Source organism: Macrobrachium nipponense, chromosome 14 (assembly GCF_015104395.2).
Source record: "Macrobrachium nipponense isolate FS-2020 chromosome 14, ASM1510439v2, whole genome shotgun sequence".
Classification (NCBI taxonomy): Eukaryota; Metazoa; Arthropoda; class Malacostraca; order Decapoda; family Palaemonidae; genus Macrobrachium; species Macrobrachium nipponense.
In genome coordinates, this window is record NC_087207.1 from 77,021,564 (window position 1) to 77,045,722 (window position 24,159).

Here is a 24,159-nt window from a genome sequence, read left to right on the forward strand (position 1 = left end):
ATAATAATAATAATAATAATAATCCTTTATCGCAGTTTAAGCAAATTTAGACCTATTGACCTGCACTGTTAGCGTAGTAGATGTGGTTTAAGAACTGAAATGTATAGAAAAAAGCCGAAGTGGTGAAACAATCAGAGCAGTAGAAAGAACAACGGGTCAATACTTATACAGTTGGTTCGGTCAAGTCGGAAAAATGGAAGGCAACAGGTTAAAATATATATCGATATTTCTAGGGTCCAGCAGTCATCTGCTGTTCAAATTTAATGGCCTTGGAAAGCAATCCGTGTACGAGAGACGTATCTTCTTATCTAATATATATAAATGTTATGTGAGAAATATTAAAGTGCCTTACTAATATGATGTACTGCGAAGTCTGCTGATACGCGCAGCGCATGCGCGCTATTAATATGTCAATGTTTGTATACCCCCTCAAATTTCGAAATAAAAGGCGCGATCCTACCTCCAGCTTACTCGGGGTGGGTGCTAAAATCTAGTCAAATAACCAGTGGTTTCACCAACGAAAGTTGAAATAAATACGATATATTTCATTAGAAATAATTGTTCTGTACTGTTTAAGATGCACATTATTTATGTTTTTACATATTTTTCATTCTAATAAATAAATCATAAACATCCTATTCTAAAATTCCTGTATCTTTAACTCAATGCGACACTCCCTTTTCAGATCTTTTTAGGCTTTCCTACCACCTCAACAAAAACAACAACAGCAAGAACAACAACAACAAGAACGACAACAAATTAGTTTGTAGAATTAATCCCCGAGTAAGCCAAATTCGAAACTGGAGAGTACTAGGATGCCAATTTTATGAAGCTGTACAAGAGTAGCTCATGTTTCAGGAACTACTGCCAGCGAGGATTGATTCCGGAATGGAATGGAATATAGAGTTCAGGCCAAAGGCCAAGCACTGGGACCTACGAGGTCATTCAATGGGGGAGGATTCTAACGTCCATCAAAAAATAAATAAATAAATAACTAAAAAATCATGAATTATTGAACACGTATGCGTAACTTACAAGAAAACATGCTGACTAAGGAATGTTTGATGGCCAGGTGCACAGAAAAAAAAAAATGAAACTCTTCTACTTCTTTCTTTTTCGTAGGTTTGTTCAAGGTTAAGGCGGAATGATGCCCGCACGAGAGACGCCCGTAATTGGCATAGGTTTGAACGAGGTCTAAAGAATGCCAGGTCTGCCCACGCCCAAGTAAATTGGAGAAGCTTCTGCAAGTCGAGGTTTAATCTCATGAGGGGTAAAATCTGTGACGTCAGACCGACCTAAGCATCCTGTAGCTAGCTAGCCATTTAGGAAGCTTATCTTTAGCTAAATATTTATTATCATTTTCGCTTACTCGGGTAGTAAACCTAAACTACTACGTTGTTATTGATGTTGTTGTTATTGCAGATGTTGTTCTTGTTGGGGGATCAGGAAAGTTCTATGGAGGGCCTTAAAAAGGTCAGAAAAAGGTGTTTCACGTTGAGTTCAAGATACAGGAATTTTAGGATAGAGTTTCTATGTTTTATTTATGAGAACGAAAATGTAAAAATTTATGATGTGCCTGTTAAACAGTACAGAACAATTATTTCTGATAAAATATAGCGTATCTATTTTAATCTTCGTTGGTGAAACTGGAGGCTGACCACGCCTTGCTTTCACAGAATATAAATTTAAATACTAATATTGGGTTTGAAAGGGAGTAGGGTCCCTGGTGAGGCCTACCGGACTCTGACCACCCAACAAAAGTTGTTCTTCTTTGTTTGCATGTGGTGTTTTTACGTTGCATGGAACCAGTGGCTATTCAGCAACGGGACAAACGGCTTTACGTGACTTCCGAACCACGTCGAGAGTGAACTTCTATCACCAGAAATATACGTCTCTCACACCTCAATGGAATGCCCGAGAATCGAACACGCTGTCACCCAGGTGATACGGTAACACCATACCGACCACGCCACTGAGGCGCTTAAGTTGTTCTTGTTACTCATCACTGAATTTCGACGTTATTATAGCAGTTGGAACAGCTTACCGCGCTCGATATTTAATTTAGCAACGCCATTTTCATCTCAGAAACGTCCCTAGATACTAAAACCCAGTTGAATGACACATAAACATATTCATACGGTTTAATGTTGTGAGTTATTAATATACAGGGTGAAGAAAAAGTGGGTGGACAGTTGGTGGAACAGGGTTTTATTATAACGACGGCATTCATTATTATTATTATTAACCAAACAAAAACTTCTTTCCGTTTTCTTCTGAAGATTGAAAAAGAAACCCACAAAATTAGTGTATAACTTGTTTATTTATAAGTAAAAATAAAATGTAAATACTTATAAGTAAACACGTTATACACAGTAATTTTGTGGGTTTCTTTTTCATTATTATTATTGTATGTACAGTACCTTTGTATTGTATTACTTTATACAGTATAATTTTATGGTAAATGTAATACTAATTGTTTATTGAAATTTAGTTGTATTAGTTGATATACCTATGTGTAATTTAAAAAATAAATGTTATCACCTACTGCCCACCCATTTCTGGTTCACCCTGTATATCAATTAGGGAAAATTGTAAGTCAACTTGCGTGCCACTTAAGAACACTTGTGGGCGAGAGCTGCGTGGAAACACTGTTGCTTTGGTTTTCATTTTCCAGCAGTAAGACACCGAAGACGTAAATTATTTAGCATTCTGTTCATTCAGTCTCGATAAATAGTGATGGGGTGCCTAGGAGCAAATTACACATATAGCTCTTTCCAATACACGAATTATACATATATATATATAAACCTTTAGCCTCTCTGATAGCCGTTTCGGTAGCGTCACTGTCCGATCCTGATTTCGTTCCCCGTCCAACTGGACGGTGGTTCGATCCCATAGGGGTACGAAATTATTATCAACTAAAAAATTCCCCCTCGGTACATATATGAAAATATATCAATTCCGAGGTAGAGCGAATATTTTTGAGATTTGTTCGTGTTTTGTGGAATACACTTCCTTCAGATATAAAAGAATGTATATCGATAAATTCTTTTAAAAGGAAACTGAAAGGCTATTTTCCTAACGAAACTGAATAAGCCGTTATTGGCATTTGTATAATGTACATTTTGTTTAATGTTACAGGTATATCTTAATTTTGTATTTATATCTGTAATTCTGAACCAGTTTAGGAGGATGATTTTATTAATAATAATGAGTTTTTATGGTAATATTCTATGTATCTGACGATTTTTATGTAAAAATACTTTTAATGGATATTTAGATATAAATCTATGTGAATGTTACTTTAATCAGCAAAGGTTAAATTTTGAACAAACATTTTATGCATATTTTAATCTAATGTACATCGTAAAAATACCCACTGTAATATTATGGAATAAAGGTATTATATATATATATATATATATATATATATATATATATATATATATATATATATATATATGACCTCCTTATAGGCACTTCAGGATAAGGTTGTTAAACCTATGTCTTCTCCAACCCCACTCGAATAACTGCCTATAGCGGCGGTCGCCAACCTGTTGAACTTCAAGAACCACTAATGCGTTTATATAATAATAATCAGAAAACTTTGATTTTAGTAATATGAAATGCAACTATTATATATAACAAAGTTATAGTTTATTACAAAAAAAAATTGAAGTTTAAGTATTACACATTTTAATGTGATATTTGTTCCTGCTTGTTTGAAATAAGTTTGTTGATTTTTGGCTCCAATGACGTTACTACAAGACGGAGAGCTGTTTTTATTTGGAGCCGAGATCCAAATTCTTAATGCTAAATCGCCCTCAATGCTAAATCTAGCATTAAAAATGCTAAATTGGCAACACTGGGCTCTCTCTTTTCTGTGCAATTTGTATCAGGGCTGCCTGAAAAGGATTAAGACTACATAGAAATTGAAATAATGTCCCCATTTTTCTGCGGACCATCAAAATTTTTTCACGGACCACCAGTGGTTCGTGGACCACCGGTAGGCGACCGCTGGCCTAAAACGCATACACACATTTCACTGCTTACGGGAACATAAACCCAAATGAAAATTTTTGATAACGTCCCTGAATCACTTTCCCCCGCTCCATATATACATATATATATATATATATATATATATATATATATATATATATATATATATATATATATATATATATATATATATATATATATATATATATATATTATATATACTATATTATATATATATATATATATATATATATATATATATATATATATATATATATGTGTATATATGGAGGCGGGGGAAAGTGATTCAGGGACGTTATCAAAAATTTTCATTTGGGTTTATGTTCCGTAAGCAGTGAAATGTGTATGTGCTGTAGACCAACGGTCGCCTACCGGTGGTCCACGACCACTGGTGGCCCGTGAAAAAATTTTGATGGTCCGCAGAAAAATGGACATTATTTCAATTTCTATGTAGTCTGTCTTAATCTTTTCAGGCAGCCCTGATACAAATTACACAGAAAAGAGAGAGCCCAGTGTCGCCAATTTAGCGTTTTATTGCTAGATTTAGCACTTAGGGCGATTTAGCATTAAGAATTTGGATCTCGGCTCCAAATAAAAACAGCTCTCCGTCTTGTAGTAACGTCATTGGAGCCAAAAATCAACAAACAAGCAGGAACAAATAACACATTAAAATGTGTTATATATAATAGTTGCATTTCATATTACTAAAATCAAAGTTTTATTATTATTATTATATAAACGCATTAGTGGTTCTTGAAGTTAAACAGGTTGGCGACCGCCGCTATAGGCAGTTATTCGAATGGGGTGGAGAAGAATATACACTATCCTGAGTGCTAGACATAGGTTACCTTCTGGGGAGTGGTTTAAGGAGGTCATATATATATAAATATATATATATATATATATATATATATATATATACATATATATATATATATATATATACATACTATATATATATGTATTATATATATATATATATATATATATATATATATGTATAATTATCACATCGAACCGTGATCCATTTATATATCAATTCAGCTACAAATGTCCTTTAATATCTAAATTCACTTTACCTCCCAAAATGATATAGTTTTCAATATAGTTACCGAAAGGGGAATTTTTAATTGATAATAAGGTTTCGTCCCCCATGGGAGGATCGAACCCACCGTCCAAGTGGACGGGGGCGGACGAAATCAGGACGGTCAGTGACGCTCTGTTGGCTGATTGGATCAGCGTCACTGACCGATCCTGATTTTCGTTCCCCGTCCACTTGGACGGGGTTGGTTTCGATCCCAATGGGGGGACGGATATATCATATTCCCTTCGGTAAACATATGAAAATGAAAAATATCCAATTTGGGAGGTAAAGTGAAATTTAGATATTAAAGGACATTTGTAGCGTGAACTTGATATATATATATATAGGTGTTATATATATTATAAATATATATGATATGTAATTAATATATATATAGAGACATAATAATATATAGTATAGATATATATAATTAATATATACATAACATAAATATAATATATATATATTATATATATTATATTCTATAAGTATTATATTATATATTATATATAATGCTTAAAAAACATTACAGTAGATTCACGTTGTCTTCAATTATATTAAGCGCTAAACCACAGGCAAAATAATAGGCAGCAGAAATTCAATGCCAAGCGCAAAAATTCTAAATTGACTTTTCCCCTCCGAATCCAAAAGATTTTTTTTTTTAACTTTTTTTATTGCCTTTAACTCAAGGATCCTAAAAACATGTCGAAATGTACCGGAGCGAGAGACATTTGCTGGGTAACCGATCAGTGTTTGTTTGCAATTAGGCTAATTAGGGGTAATACGTTTCCGGTGGATGCACCTGGGAGACAGGTATTAAGAAAGGCTATATCCAAGAGGGAAAGGTTGGGGGGGGGGGGGTTGGCCCGGTTAATAGGAAGGTTGGGGAATTTTGGCTAAGGAAAAAACAGGATTCTTTTCCTTTTCCTTTTTTTTAATCTTGGCCAGGCAACTGAATCAGACACAACTGATCAAATCACGCTCGGTTCTCGCAGAAAGCAGTTATTGGGTTGATATTCTCAAGTAGTTAAAAATGCCAAAAAATAAAGCAATGCTGAATTATCCAGCAAATACATAGGAGCAAAATACATGCCACATCCTAGAGCAATGTTCAATGTACTATTGGTGTGCATCTTGCGCTCTACTGCCACCCCTTGATTTAGGCGGCAAGGTCGGCAACCAATACGGAGGACCTTTACTACCAATGCCACTTGCTCCATGTGGTTTCGATCACCATTTTTCCATCATCATGCGGCACCAAAAGCTCATAAAATCTCGGCAACAAATCCCTGTACTCTAGGCATCCTTTAGAATAGAATAGAATTTAAAAATTTAGGGTGAATGACCTATGGGGTCATTCAGCATTGAAACGGATACTGACAGTTGTACCCGGAGGAAAACCTCTACAGGTACACAATGAATCAACTGTTGGGAGAAGGTGGGAAGTAAGATGGAAGATAGATATGAACGGAGGCACAGTAAATGGAATGAAAGGTTTGTTTTGTTTGTTTGTATGGTGTTTTTACGTTGCTTGGAACCATTGGTTATTCAGCAGCGGGACCAACGGCTTTACGTGACTTCCGAACCACCTCGAGAGTGAACTTCTATCACCAGAAATACACATCTCTGACAACTCAGTGGAATGCCCGAGAATCGAAATCGCGGCCACCGAGGTGACAGGCAAAGACCATACCAACCACGCCACTGAGTCGCTTTGGAATGAAAGGGGTTGCAGCTAGGGGCTGAAGGGACGCTGCGAAGATATATACTATGGTATATATGTCCGTAAGATGTGCAAGAAACCCCTATTTATAATCCTAAAGTTAAAATATATGAAAAGGCTGAGTTTTGACATTGCATTAATCACAACTATCTAGCAAAAGAGCAAAAGAGCTACTCACAGTCACGATGGAAAAGAAAAAATACTAAACGTACATGTACAAAATTAGTATGCTTCCCGACACGAAAATGGTTCAAATCAATCCTTCATGTTTCTTTAGTACAAAATTGTAAATAAGCTCATTCTTCGACCTTAGATAAAACATGAAAGGTGCTGACCCCCATTAGAGCATTTCTTAGACGAATTAATCGTTTACAGTTATATCTTCCATTAGTTTAACTTCCACATATATTACAATACAAAATAATAGCAGTCACTGAATACAAGAAAGGCGAATTAGTAAGTCTACCTGGAAAAACAATACTAAAGATACAAAGTTTTACTGTCAGTGATAAAGCTACGAGACCATTCTTATCTTTTATCAATATCGTCTAGTTTTAGTTCGTTATGAAACATTTAGTAGATCTTCTTCTTCTTTGCCTTCAGCTTTTCCCATTTCTACATGGGGTCGCTGTTTCTAGTCAGCCTTCTCCATCTTCCTCTGTCCTGTATATATTGTTCTCTTAGACCCTTTTCCTTCATGTCATTCAATAATTTATCTTTCCACCTGAATTTTGGCCTTCCCCTCCTCTTCTGCCCTTCACCTCCATGTTCATAACCCTCTTACATGTGTTATCTTCTCTCCTCATGACATGACCAAGCCATTTCAGTCTTCATTCCTGAGCTTTTTTTGAAACCTCTAATACTTTGACGGTCCCCTGATCAATTCATTCCGGATCTTATCTCATTTTGTGATACCACACATCCGCCTCAGCATTCTCATCCCGCCAACTTCCGTTTTTCTTTCTTGTTCTCTCTTTATTGGCCAAGTCTTTGCCCATAGAGCATGGCTGGTCTGGTAAGTGACATCAAACCGTGAAATGAGGCACAGAGCCTATGATTAGGATTTGCAAGTCATAAGAAAAGGGAAAAAACAATACTGAAGCGACTGGACATTGTGATATAAGGGCATTAATTGTTTACGTGAATAAATCGTGTCAATGCAAAAATACGTGTCCCAGTAATAACCTTTACAACATGCGCTGTTGTGTTGACATTTCTCATGGTTTTCATTATGCTTTTCAACTTTACGTCAGGTATCCTGCCATGTAGTGTGTTTCCTTGTGTTCTGACGCGAATGGAAATGGGTTACAATGAGAGTTGGGAGGCCATAAGGCTGTGTGTATCCTGAATGAAGATTTAAGGGAGTCATTATTATTCTTTTTTTCTTTTTCTTTTTTTGACAGACTAAACTTTTTTTTTCACAAGACTTTCAAAAGTCGGAATTCACTTTCTCTGTCACCTTCAAGTTTCATAGTTCCTCGCTGGACGAGTGGTTTACGTGCCCGCCTACTGCTTCAGGAGTCTAGAGTTCGATTCCCCGCTCTGCCAACAAGAAATTAGAGGAATTTGTTTCTGGTGATTAAAATTAATTTCTCGATATAATTTGGTTCGGATCCCACAATAATCTGTAGCTCCCGTTGCTGGGTAACCAATTGGTTCCTAGCCACCTAGGAATATCTAATCCTTAGGGCCAGCCCTAAGGGAGCTGTTAATCAGCCCAGTGGTCTGGTTAAAGGAAGATATGCTCTTTTTCTTTCAAGTTTCCCCTTGCTTCGATATCACATCCTCTGGAGTCACGCCTCGGTTTTATCTTCAAGCTAACTGACCTTTCATTTCTAATACAATTCTGAGAAATGTGAGGGTCAAAAACAAAAGCATGACGGTCATACTTTCTCTTTACAGTTTATTAAGGCATCGTTATAGTCTTCTGGTGTGTATTTCGCTGGGTGGTTAAACTAAGTTAAGTATATCTTAGTTTTACCAGACCACTGAGCTGGTAAAGGCCCTACGCTATTTATTAGTCTGTATGGTGTTTTTACGTTACATGGAACCAGTGGTTATTCGGCAACGGGACCAACGGCTTTATGTGACTTCCGAACCACGTCGAGAGTGAACTTCTATCACCAGAAGTTAGTTATATAGCCTCACAATAAGAAAGGTCCCAAAAAAGAAAATGACTGGGCAAAACGGGACTTATACTTTCTCAAGATCGGGTACTAAAGCATTCAACCTGGAAATAAACCTGGAACCTGGAAATAAAGATGGATCTCCAATTTCCTTCGAGGAGGGAGAGGCTCTGAAGTTAAATTAGCTTGCATAAATTTGGTTCCTGAATAACTTTGTAATTCCGGTTAAAAACCTCATGATCATACCTGAGCACGTCCATACACGTATAAAACAGGTCTAACCCACGCACTCATATGACATCTTGTTATCAGTGAGTTTTAAGTATATTCATATTCTAACCCTTTACTTTTTTGTCTTAAGGTTTCTTGAAAATTTTGGCCTATTTGCTTTTTCCTTCCCAAGCGTATTGCGTTGTTTTTATTTTCTAGTCACAGAGCAACAGCAACAAGTAGGGAATAGAACTGGCTTTCAGAAGACCTAACCTATTCTATTGCGTATTTAATAAAAAGACTACAAGAGAAAAAAAGCAAAGAGGATTCCAGAATTCAAAAGTTCCCCCCCAAAAAAACATCAATGGAAAAGAAAGTTCCTTTAAACACAAATTCATCACAATATTCAAAGCTGATTTCACTTTCGCATCAGGAACAAAAACAAAGTGGTTTGCAGGCTTACTCCCCTAGTAAGCCAAAAAAATATAATCCCACTTAAGAAATAATGTGCAGAGCAGCCTAATAGCTAATGACTTCAGAACATGAGGTTCGACCTTCTTCTTTCAGAGACACAGGTGCGATTCTTGCAAATAAAATGCGAACGTTCTCTCAGGTTTCAAGGTTCAGAGAAAGAAGGAATAACCGACACTCTCAAGAACGTATACATGAGCAACACACACATTATATATATATATATATATATATATATATATATATATATATATATTATATGTGTGTATATACAATATAATTAGTGTATGTATATTCTGTCGTTTTTCTTGCCTCCTGCATTAGTTCATCAATAAAAGCACTCAACGGTCATAAGATTGAAAAAAACTTTATTTTTCAAACCCACACATTTGTTTATGTAATCAGTCGTTCTCGTCTAATTTTTGCCAAACACTTTTCTTCATCAAAAAACTCTCTAATTACTTTTGACAAATGACCTCGTACAGCAATCATCCCTAACCTTGACATTACAATATGATTCGGTTCTCTCAGAGTGCTTTATTTTGTTTCTTTTCCTCATAATCTAACGCAGCTGTTTTCACAAGAAACACTGTGCATACCTTCCTTTTCCGTCCTTCCTTTCACGTAAAATAAAGAATATTGCAAAAATGGTCCTTAGTACCTAAAGTAATGTTTAAGACCCTGTTCTTCACCCTTACATAATGGATCAGTTACTCATCTCGGCCATTCCTTTGAAACTTTTCACTCATTTCCACATGTCTTATACAACCTGGTCACACCAGTTAAAATGCATTCATATTCAAACATACTCCATTCACCCGTGACACTCTTTTAGTACAGATCAGACTGCCATCTAGTGTCCATTTTCAAACAGCTCCCAAAGAATACATAGGCGTACCCTAATGACACCGGACTGGGAAACTTCCTCAGAGTTCCATTTGCTCAATCGCCGTCCTCTCTGCTTTTTCTTTCGAATGGGATGCGCATTACAACATATGTCCAGGATGCTTAAAACTGCTTGTACACATTAAGGTATATATATATATATATATATATATATATATATATATATATATATATTATATATATGTGTGTGTGTGTGTGTGTGTGTGTGTGTGTGTAAATACATTCTTCTGATAAAACAGGATACGTTCTCAAATATAAAAGGCCCATTAAAAACACTGTTTTAAAGCTAAGGACTATATTTTGTTGGACTTACTGCTTGATAAGGGTGGAAGTAAGTCCGCCGAAATGTAGTATACTTGTGATTTATATATATATTAATATATATATATATATATATATTATAAATAAATGTATTTAGATACACATGCATATATATATATATATATCATATATATTTATTTTACTGTGTATCTAAATACATTTATATATCTACTATATATATGTATATATATATATATATAGTACATATATGTACACATGATAGCAATATACATACATACATAGATGCTTCTCCAGGAGCATTTTATGAGTAATGTATCGACGAATTCACTGAACATTACTGTACAGCCGAATGAACAAACAGGTAAGGATGACGGTTAAGTTCCTGAACTTGAAATGAATTAGCATAAAGAAATAAAAAATAGTACTCGAAACGGATGAATAACTAGCGAGTAAGAAAGAAATCACATATACGAATTAAGAGTTCCATGTGACTGCGAAAATAAAAATGAAAATGCAAAAAAAAAAAAAAAAAAAAAAAAAAAAAGCAAAACTGGACGAGAAGAAACGGTTATGTGCTTAAATGAATAAATAAATATTTACTTCGAAGCATATTATTTTTTGATCTGAAAGAAGGAAAACGAAAAGTATCAATAAAATTTATTACTACACGTTTGATCAATCACGCATGCTTTTCATCGCAATTTCCTAGACGTAGTAAAACACGACAATAAAGATGCATATGAAAAATGGATTAGGTAAATGAAACACGTAAATGAATAGATGGAATAGTCAAACAGACTATTCGCCCACGACTAACCTCATTACAACCTGACCTGCGCAGGTGTGCGATAGAACTTCAAGCCAATGTAAAAATGTACGTAGAAATGGGTAAATTTGTGAGTACACACACATTATATATATATAATATATATATTATATATATATATATATATATATATATAATATAGAACCAAACAAAAACTTCTTTCAGTTTTCTTCTGAAGATTGAAAAAACTAAATGTAAATACTTAGAAGTAAACAAGTTACAAAGTGATTTTGTGGGTTTCTTTTTCAATCTCTCTCTCTCTCTCTCTCTCTCTCTCTCTATATATATATATATATATATATATATATATATATATATATATATATATATATATATAGTATATATATATATATATATATATATATATATATATATATATATATATATTACACACTACGAACTCGATCAGAATTATGACCAATGAATGATCAAAATCCTATACGTGATCTTTAGCTTAGAGAGGAAAAAAAAACGAAAATCTAAAATCAGGTAGTACTAAGTCGTCCGGTCTCACTCCCTGAACCAACAGGCAGTTATCCAACGATCAGTTTTCCTGGAAAATCCTCTCGGGGTTCGTCCATATTTTCTATCGATACACATTGGAGACGCACTGAAGACAAAGCCAAACGTCAACATAAAACTTTTAAGCGCTGAGGCAGACGCGTTATCAACAATAACGAGAAAAAAGTTAGCGAATACTGTAAGGTTTTTATATGGATAAGGCACCAGGAAAACACGCATAAGTAAACCTGACTACTTAAGGAACGATTTGTTATTTAAGTCTGTAACTTTTCCGCTTCAACATTAATAAAGAGATTCTGAAGATTGAAGCAAATATTTTGCATTGAGGTACTGTCACAACATTTACTGTTAATTATCTTGAAAGCTAAAGAAAAAACATTCAAGATACAGTTTAAGTTCCATAACACCGTTATTAATGAACCAAACAAACTTCTTTCAGTTTTCATCTGAAGATTGAAAAAGAAACCCATAAAATTACTGTGTAACGTGTTTACTTATAAGTAGTTTCATTTTATTTTACTCAACACTCGAGTAATTTCAGGCCCTATCTGTGGCCCTTTTTCAACAGATAGGGCCTGAAAGTACTCGAGTGTTGAGTAAAATAAAATGTAAATACTTATAAGTAAACACGTTATACAGTAATTTTGTGGGTTTCTTTTTCAACCATTGTTAATTTTTTAAGCTTAACAAGATAATGAACTGGCTGTAGTGAATCAGAGACAATGCAGAAATATTGCAAAAACTAGTGGAAGCGCTTGCAAGTGTTTGCAATACGATGAAGCTGAGAATGGATGTCTGCAATGTAAGCTATTATCATTATTATTATTTAGAAAGACAAATATGAGACCTCTGAAAATCGAATTATCACTCTTTATCAGGTGTGATGTCTGCGAGTGCTGATAAGATCGACTCAAGAGGCGAGATAGTCAAGTGTGATTGTCCTCAAAAACGAGAAAGAGAGAAAGAAGAGAAGAATAACGAAAGGTAAAATTGACATCCTATCTGAATGCCCTAATCTTGCCAAAAGAGAAAATAGTGAAATATTAAAACGATTAAAATATATTGTTCATACCTCGCATCTCTTTACTAGGGTGTCATAATCTTAAACAAAAACTATAACAAAATAGATTACTATTGTTATTATTCAGATGAACCCTATTCATATGGTACACGGCCACAGAAAGGACCACTGACTTGAAATTCAAACTTCCGAAGAATATGGTATTCATTAGGAAGAAGTAAAGAGGAGGTAAAGGGAAATACACAATGAAGATACTTGAGAATGTGGTAAGAAAGGCCTAAACAGATGAATATGAGACTGGAACGATAATGGACTGAAAAAAAACCGTAAATATGAGATTATAATCTAGATAAATATGAAGAACAAAAAATTGATAAGATATGAGAATGGCGTATGAAAGTTTTTTGTATATGAAGATTGTTACCTTGAGGAAGAAAAGAATAATTCCGTTGCTGATTATAATCAACACCTTTGCTTACATAAGCATAAGAAAAGAATATTGTTTCTGCTTACATAAGAACCCCACAATACCTAAACACATCCCCACTAAACCTAAGCTCACCCCCCACAAAACCTAAACACATTCTTTAAGGGGTTTCACATGGTCAAACATGTTGTTCAACGCGCTCATCAAACCTCCAACACAACATGCTTGTAGAACTTTTACACGTTCAAACCAAAGAGACAGACAACCTCAGTCTGCACGAAGAGGAGAAGGAGCAACATGTCTCTTATGTCTCTTACCCAAGACGAGGTGATGGCAATTGGGATAGTGATTGCGCTCAAGAAAAAGAAAAAGAAGCGGTCAACATGGACAAAGGACTGGTTATTAAAAGGGTTACCAAATTTCTCATACCAACATTATGAAAGAGCTGAAACTCCAGCCAGATGATTGGCATAATTATATGCGCATGGATGAGACGACATACTTAAAGAGCTTTTGAATTTGGTCAGTCATTTCATTACTCATAAAGACACCGTTATGAGGAAATTCATATGTTGTAATCCAGACTTGTATGAATTTGCAAATTATTTTAATAAGAAGTCAGGAAACATTTTAAATCCCTATATCAAAGTGACCATAAAGCTGATTAACATCATCTATCTAATGCCAAAGCATAAATAAATAAATGCATAATAAATAAATAAACAAATATATAAAAAGAATTAAACAATTAATAACAAGTAAATAAATAGGGTAAAATACATATACAGATATATAGATACATAGATAGATATAAAGATAGATACTACATAAGATAAAACCATACAACTCAACCCTTCATCAACACAATCCAAATTTTATGTACTTTCTCTTGATAAATCTTGGTCACAAATAAACACCAAATCTTCAAAATACCAGTGTGTGTGTGTATATGTCATCAGGTGATTTGCCAGACTTCTTGGAACTTTCAAGTTTTCGTAGTTCTCTTCTGAAGGAACTACGAAGACAGTTGATTTTTTGGGTCACTGAGGGTCAAGTTCTCTTAGTTTTGCATGCAATTCCTCGATACCCATATTTCTTAAATTCTTATTAGAGCAATCCTTAGATTTTACCTTCCACAGTGCTTGGGGTTTCCTATATATTTCTATGAAATCAACCATAACTTCTCTTTGTCTTTAACGGCGCAGACATCACTCATGTTGTAATTTTACTTGGAAATAGCAGCCTCTTTGCCAGTGAAGGGAGGAGTTGCTCAAGACTGGTTTACACCTACGTACTTTCGTGGTGCGAGCTGTCACGGCGTGGGATCGCAAGAAACCGTTACAAACCACACTATAAAAGCACCAAAAGCGTGCCGCCTCGCTGGCGGGGGCAGGCGATGACCGTTAAAGCTGTGCGACGCCGCCCAGATTTTAAATAATTTCAAATTTTTGAGCGGTGTCTGGCGGGTTGATGAAGTCACACGAGGCCGTATGCGGTGTAGCGCAGCCTCGCAACAAAAGAGGTAAGAACCTGCATGGTTCCGTGCCACACTGCACCACACCACATGTGGCGCGATGTGGTGCGAAATTGTACTACCCGCAAGGGTGTATGGCCTGATGTGACGGCGCCGTACAGTGCCCTTGCGGTGCCCTTACGGCGCCGTCATACACTATTCATACATGCCGCGCACATGTTGCAGGGCATGCGGCATGTTACGACGTCTCCGTAGGTCGATTGGATGGAAGGTTGTTGCACATTCTGGGGAGGATAAAAGGGACCTGACTGACCACTGGGGCATCATTCTCGCTGTGACTGCCTGACTGACCAGCCGCTCTGTGACCCAGCTCCTCTCGCCCAGCGATGCTCGCTCAGCCACTCTCACCCAGCGACGTTCACCCAGGGATGCTGCCCCACGGACGCTGACCCAGGGGCGTTCACCCAGTGACATTCACCCAGGGACGCTGCCCCACGCACGCTGACCCATGGGGCGTTCACCCAGCGACGTTCACCCACGTGCGCGCACCCAGGGACGCCTGCCCTGCAACGTTCTCTCAGCGACGTTGACCCACGTGTGCTCACCCAGGGACGCCTACCCAGGGACGTTCTCCCAGCGACGTTGACCCACGTGCGCGCTCACCCTGGGACGCCTACCGAGTGACGCTGACCCACGTGTACACTTACCCAGGGACGCCTACCCAGCGACTTTTTCCCAGCCACATGACACGATGCCCCTACGGAAGACCACCCCCAGGCCTACCAAGCAGTCCCAGGACACCCAGGATAGCCAAGACAGCAAGATAGCCAGGACATGCAGCCTTCTCAACGGTCGGAGACCTCGGAACACGAGGAAGAGCTGAACATTGAGCCGACCGTATCCATTGTGGACTCCCAGGACATCGCAGGGCCGAGTGGTATCGTCGTGCAGCCGAAGAAACAATACTGCCCCAGCAAGAAGGACATTCAAGACTACCCGTTCACGCCAGAGGACAAGGCGGGAGCAGAGTCAAAATGTACTGGATCTGCTCACGAGGCGGTACTAAAACCTATCCTCGCCCCTTGTGAAACTTCATCAGTTACAAAAGGACCATATCTTTATGAAACTATATGTACGATAACATTTTCATATAACTATTTTTGCGATGGCGTTTTTTTATATAAATTTTCCTTTTATTGCATGTTGCCTTATACTACGTTAAAGTACAAAGAATGCTCTTTCAAATGATGTATAGCACATTACAATTACGATTACTTTCAAACCCACAAGCGCGCACAGAAAAAATTATCTACGCACACAAAAATGTGCAATTACTTCATCCGTCAAACTACATACATTCACGTTTCGTAGCGTATCTGACTAAGGGATGATGATAGAAAGAAACTGAAAAATGGATTAGAAAGCTGATAAAATTTATTATATAATGCATAAATAAAATTGATAGGTGTTCCCAGAAATTTTCGAGGAATTCTAGGTCAAAGACTGACCAAAATTTTTAAATTTTATGTAAATATTTACCACATTTTTCTTAAATAATTTTTCATCTTATTACGTTTTGCCATATACCATGTAAAAGTACAAAGAATGCCCTTTCACTTGGTATATGACACATTACAATTACAATTATTTTCAAACCCATAATCGCGCACAGAAAATATTATCTACGCACGCAAAAATTATAAAAAATTAAGCGATCGTGGGAGATCTGAAATCTAGCCCCACCCCTTGTGAAACGTCATCAGACACATCCAGCCAGACTGACGAATGAATTTTTACACTTTTTTCGAAAATATTATAATCGTTTGAGGCATGCATAATTAATACCTTTATGTATACAGTTTGTGTTATATGTAAACTTATGTGTTCGGAAGTATATTTGTGTGATATGAAGTGCTAATGAGAAATTTGCTGGAAATGTGTTCCCTGTATCATTTTCTTCATCATTTATTCCTTTGATACCTTATATCGTATATGATGTAATTCTTATACTTGTGATATTATTTTCTTTTTTGTGGCCAAGTCTTGGAAATGCAACTGCCATTTTTTACACTGCCTGTACCACATTTTCTTTGTATTTATTTCATAACAATAAGTATTCACAATAAGATTTGGAAAATATAATTAATCTATCATTCTAACCTTTATCATAAAAAAAGTTGCTTTTCAAAGTGAGGTATGAACACAGTGACAGAACTAAATACATTTCTTAAGAATGATTTAAAATCTTGATAATATTACTACCTGAAAGAGAGAGAGAGAGAGAGAGAGAGAGAGAGAGAGAGAGAGAGAGAGAGAGAGAGAGAGAGAGATTGTCATGTTAAAAGAAATGGACTTGAAGAGAATACAGCAAACCAGTATATAGGTAAGTAAATAAATAAGTAAAGAATAAACATATGAAGAAAGCTGGAGTAGCTGTGTGTTCAAACTGGTATATTTTATGCAATAAAACAAGGTTTGGTGACTAAATGAGAGAATGGGTATTAAAAAAATCAAACATGTGACCTCTAAAGATTTTATCATCAAGATTTTATGAAAAACACCATGCGACATGGATTTTATGTATAAAAACTAAGGGTTCTTTAAGTAATTCAGTGGAGAAACACTGGAGTGTTACTCTTGTGACGTCACAGTATTAGCTCCGCCCCCACTGCCGAGTTGAGCAGACCCTATATACTTTGAATGGTTATTAAAAAACATCAAGCATGTTACCTCTTTATAGGTTTTATCAGATTTTATAAAAAAAATCATGCAATATGGATTAAATGTATAAAAACTAAAGCTTCTTTAAGTAATTCAATGGAGAAGCACGAGTAGTGTTACTCTTCTGACGTCACAGTATTAGCTCCGCCCCCACTGCCGAGTTGAGCAGACCCTATTACTTTGACTCTGGGTGGGAGTAGGGCTTCATCAACCATGTATTGAGAGCAAAGGCATCGTCCGTGACTATGTGGAAGGGGATGGGTTCGTTGTCGTTGGGCAGATTTCTGTCTGGTGGGAGTCCTGCTCAGTTGTTTGCGATGGCCCTGGGCAGGTTGCACTTCTGCCAGGTTCCTCCATCCCCAGCACCTCCTTCTGCACCGACGTCGACGAACAGGAACTTGCACTTTGCATCGGAGAGGGCCATGAGGACGATGCTGTGAAACTTCTTGTAATTGAAATACAGTGATCCTCCACCTTTGGGTTTCTTGATCCCGATGTGCTTTCCATCCAGGGCTCCCACACAGTTGAAGTAGTTCCACTTGGAGGCGAAGCGTTTTGCTATGTCATTCCATTCTTCTGGTGTCTTGGAGCACTTCATCACTTCTGGTTTGTATTATGTCGATAATGGCTTGGCAGACTACTGGGATAAATCAGCATATAGAACTCTTGGAAACTTTGTAGCTGTATTGCAGGCTTGTATAGTCGTTCCCACTTGCCAGGTGGTGGAGAGTGACCACCAACTTGAGTCCCACCTCTTGTGCACGCCTCATGTTGGTGTCCTTCTTCTTCAACAGGGACGTCAGCCTTTCGACCATCTCCTCGAACAATTCAGGGTAGATTTGTAGAAAATTCTTGTGTCCTTTGCGGTCCTCCTTGTTCAGTTCTTGTTGCAGCGGTCATAGTCCCCATGTAGTTGCCGCCGTGTCAGCCACTCCCGAGCCCAAATCCGCCCTGCCCTGCCGTCCTTTCTGCGTGGTGCTGGTGGCTGTGGCACCCTAGTACGTCTTCTCAACGAGTCGATGATCTGGACTGCACATAGACACAGGACAGCTACCAAAAATCTCTGGGTCTCCTGGGGGTGAGAGGCTATTGAGGTCCATATTGCATGCTGGTTGGGCGTGGAATGAAGGATGTGCTTGGCAGGCCTCTATATATACCCAAGGTTCATATCTGGCACGGTGTGGCATGGTGCATGTGCAAAAATCGTACAATTTTGCAAGTCGTGATTCGTGCAGATGTGAGCGCACTCCGCAACAACACTGCAACCCACCCGCAACACACCGCTACACGGAGTAACAAAGCCTAAAGAGCGTGTGGCCTGGCATAGCAACGACGACCATAACACCGCGCCAACTCCATAACACTCCGCTAGGCACCGCAGGAACACGCCGTGAGGTGCCCGTAACCCACCGCCCAGGTCCACCAAATAATGGTCATTTTTTCTTCCAACCGCGTCAATTTTGTAACGGTTTCTTGTGGTCCCACCCCATAACAGCCGGCAACACGAAAGTGTGAAGGTGTAAACCTACCTTTAAAGATGTTACCACCTCCAGAATTGAATAAGTATGACGTTTGGAGACTGATGCTTGTTCAGACTAAATACCAACCATCAAGCTCTGCCCACAAAAGTCAGACCAGATCAGACATCCTCCCAACTCATTCAAACACGTTGGTCCAATATGTTTACCCCTTTCACACGTTCAAACATACTCTCAAACATCATGTTGTCAAACGTGGTCATGAACGTGTTTGACCGTGGGAAGCCCCTTACTAAACCTAAACACACCCCTGCTAAACCTAAACACCTCCACTAAGCCTAAAGACACTCCCCACAAAACCAAAACACATTCCTACTAAACCTAAACAACACCACCACTAAACCTAAAAACCCCCACTAAACCAAAAGACCTTGATCCAGAATTATTAATAACAGGAAAGTAAAGCAATTTCAATTATATATTTCTATGGCATCGAATACATGAATTGAGTTATGATAAAACACGTATAGTCGACTTATCACATAGTCACAAAGGGAAGGGAGGAGGGGGATGGGGAGAGGGGAAGGGGGTTATGGGCTTGAAACCTACCCTGGTATCTGAGTTGGGTCAAATGATGACCACGTGCCGAATTTTGTCTAGATCAGTCCAGTGGTTCGGATTTCTACAACGCACAAAGCTACAGACATACGAATTTACTAACATAAAAACATTCACGTTTATATGAAAGATCATGTGTGTATGTGTGAGATATATATATATATATATATATATATATATATATATATATATATATACATATATATCATATATAGCGTATAAAAGTAAAGTATGCGTATATATGCGCATGTGCAACTCGTGATTGGCTGAAAATCATCGTTTTCGAAATTGTTTTCATAAATACTCATATTATTTCTTCCTTAATATATATGAATGCTTACTATATACATGACTCCTCATCCCTTCTTGTATATATCGTAAACATGCCGATTTATATAAATAATCCTGTATGAGTACCAGAAAGACGAGCTTGTATCAAATAGTCTGCTCATACCAAACACAAATGAACTGGTATAAGTCTACACATAGACTTATCCCCACAAGCTGTTCAGATCACAAGCTTTACTTATCATCCAAACTTTAATCTAAGTATAATTTCATTTCATGAATAAAAAAAATAACTTTTATGATTCCAAAGTTACATTCACGTCCACAAACTGGAAAAATGACCGTCAATGATATTGACCGTTAGAACACGACGCAATAACAAGGGAATGTTAGACCTGTATTAGATAGCTAGAATTTTTTTTTTTTTTTATTTGACTTTTCATATCAGTAAAAATTTCCTTCTTATTGTAACAATTTTTCATTCATCCTATGTAATTGTCGTTCCAATCCCCTTACATTTAAACAAAATGTCAAGGCTAATTTTCTATATGCTGTATACTCATATATGTCAACTCACAAAGGATGGCGGGAACTCGTTGAGATTTCAAACTTTTGCCCGATAAGTTATTCGGCAAAATACATCTGAAATCGCCCACCCACTAATCTATTGTAATGGTTAGTATGGTCAAGGGAAAAAAAATGTAAATATGCATGGTATTCTGAAAAGGAAACATGTTACAATGGCGGTTCCTTCCACCTACCCAAGACAACTTCACAGACAACTGTATTTCCTGCCATGTCGAATATTACCTTACTCATGCAATTTACATGCAAAAACTTATTTAAATACCATTTATTAGAGCTAGCATTGCCAGATGTCTTTACCTATAATAATTATTGAGTTCCCATCGTTCGTTTGTTTTATCTGCATAGGCTAGTTTATACAAGCTCATCTTTCGTGTCCTTGTATTATTGATATAATAAGGCGTGTTTATCACCTGTATAAAAAAGGCGTGAGGGTTCTTTGAATATATAAGCATTCGGAAGTATTACTGAAAAGAAAAGTTTGCATTTTTATCACAGTAAGCCTTCGACATCACAACCACTGAATTAAGCCTCACGAAGTACTACTGCATATTGCCACATATCTGAAACATACGCTGATGAGTGGAAAGATGTTATGAAATAGTCTACTGGAAGGGAAGAGAAACGAGGTGGAAGACCAATTTTGAAGGTTATTCATTGCATTTTGCATAATTTGTAGCATTATTAATTCGTACGTAAAGTCATTCCTATTACGCTCCGTACAAGGCACGCCTCACATTAGGCCTATACCTGTTTGCGGTTCAGATAGTCTATTCTGTATAGGTCGTTAGCGCTCCTAACGATGTATTATGTACCATTACGTCAAAGTACTGCACGTGTAACAAGATGGAATAGAAATTTAACACGCTGCACGCCATGAGAAATAATGTTGTCTTGTGTTAACTTGAGCCTTATTGTTTCATGTTTTCGCGGGTAGCCACTATAATTTTTGTAAACTTGCTACGCTAGTTTATTACAAATAATAATAATAATAACAACAACATTTTACTTTCTGCTTTATCACAGTCCCCTCGGTAACGGTGACTTGTGATTGTGACGTCCCGTTACACAATGAGCAGTCAGTCAAAACAAGGTCTAGACGCCCCAAACAATCATTCGATCTCTATTCATGACGACTCACCTCAGTTCACTCTTCTTGCTGCTTTCACTCATGGCCGACGACGTAGGGGTATCCGAGTCATCCCACCCAGTGTCATCTGCCAACGCCGAAAAATGAGCCACGGACCATTTGTGGAAAGGAGGCGAAGACGACATGAACTGGAAGTCGTTGTTCGAAACGCCGCAGGAGAAAGGGGCGGCCCTTTGCGACCCCGCTTCGTACTCGCAACGCCCATTTTCGTTCCGTGTCTCCCTGCCGTTGCCTCTGTTCGTGCCCCTGCAGTAGACGAGCTCCTGCTGATCAGTGTGGACGTCAAAGGGAGGAAGGGATGCAGTTGCCTCTCGGCCCTCGTCTCCGTCCCCGCCGTCTGGCTCACCCCTCAACTTTTTGGCACTGACCTCGTCGCCCGGGCGTGTGGGGGGCACTGGTTTGAATTTGCTGGCGAAATCTTTGAGATTCCTTTTCACTTTGCCACCGTCCACTTTCCTCGCACTCTCACCAAACCCATCCCCACCCAGAACTTTGATGTCAGTGCCGTTTTCCAGACTGACATCGCAAAATTCGTCACCTGTGTAGCGCGACGTCGTCGATCAGCACCATGTTTACACTACTAGCTCTAGATCTAGAACTGGTCGACGGGACGACGGATGATGTGGCTATGACGTTTTTCGTCCCATTTCTTTTTGGGACGAAGAAGGTATCGTCAGAATCGGAATGGCTGTCCAGTAACTGTTGTTTCGACGACTGTTTGGCCAAAGGCTCACGATCTCTACGCACATCTACCAAACCGGTCGAGTTTTTAACTGGTTCCATCGCTGTGTACCGACACGCTATCCTCTGTAGACAGCGACGTAGCAGGTGTCTCGGTACCCGGATGTTTAGGGAATATTCCCTAGAGCCTGAATGATAGCAACAGAGGTGTTTTATTTGGATTTAGTACGAAGACAACTTATGGTGCCCTTCTAAATAGAAATCAGTATTTTCTTTAAGAAATACATGTGTATAAAGTTATTGAGCTGGTGTTGGTTATTAAAACAGTAGCTACGCATAGTGCTGAATATGAAATAGAAAAACACTTTGGTTACAAGCCATAGCTATGCAAAGCACATGAAAAAAAGTTTCCTTGCTTTGATATATTTGTATATATATCAAGGCGCAATGACAAGATAACCACCAGTGTGCAACTTAGTCCAAAAAAAACGTTGTAAATGCAATAAAATACGCTCGTTAGCAACTCCAGATAACTAGCTAGGGATAATTCCCTGCACACGCTGATAATGCGGGTAAACTTGGCGGTTATCAGGCAGCTGTTTTCTGTTTCGGTTAGTCTATGTTTTTGTACTTAGTTAATATGTTCTCTTAACAAAAGTAGTTAAAAGTATATTGTCTTTGTAATTTATGATAAATAACCGTGCCTCATAGTCATTAACAAAGATTTACACATAAATAAAAAATGTACCAGTATGTGTTAAAAGTGCCACGTTCCTCTGCATATGTGTTGCTGTAAGGTGCGAGAGAATGTACACATGTGTGCGGGCACGTACTGTGTACATCTTATTAATGTGATCGCTGATGAAAAAATATGAGTCATCACATACTATTATGGACTGTCTTGATCATGTAGATAGCCGAGAGAATCTCTTCTTTCTCTTTCTGACTGATAACATTTCCGAACCACTAGAAAATAAATTTTTTCACAGAGAATTTCAGCTTAATTTTTGTTTGATTTTATAAATTACCGTCAATAAATTGTACATTAACAGCCTAGTGCCTAGCTTAACTACTCACACATGCATATATATATATCTATATATATATATATATATATATATATTTTATATATATATATATACAACCTGCATCTGGGGCTTTGAACCTGCCAACCTCTGAAGCAGCTGCCCCAGACTTAATAAATACGCTTAGCTGAATGGATTGTTCCTTAGTGGTTGGGAATATATATATATATATATATATATATATATATATATATATATATGTATATATATATATATATGATATGTAATATATAGTATATATATATATGTTGTGTAGGTGTTCACGAATATTAAACCACACATATCATTTAGTTCCAGTTCACTATACCTCAGGTATAACTTATACCTAAAGGGAATTAATCATAGATGAGTGCTTCGTCACTAGTGTTGGTACGATGGTCAAAGTCACTGCACATTGTTGCTTCTACTAAACCAGCCAGCTTTCCAACCCACAGGTGGCGAAGCACTTATCAATCATA

The 24,159-nt window shown here is 37.6% G+C and overlaps 1 protein-coding gene across 1 annotated transcript in view; it reads right to left on the reverse strand.

The window, feature by feature from the left end:
* LOC135226596 (uncharacterized) overlaps nt 1-23,196 on the reverse strand; it is a 281,929-nt gene extending 258,733 nt beyond the window's left edge. The window contains 2 exon segments of the mRNA XM_064266291.1: nt 21,927-22,496; nt 22,498-23,196. Of these exon segments, the coding sequence (XP_064122361.1) occupies nt 21,927-22,496; nt 22,498-22,718 (791 nt within the window). The 5' untranslated portion in view covers nt 22,719-23,196.
* Between the last annotated feature and the right edge of the window lie 963 nt (nt 23,197-24,159).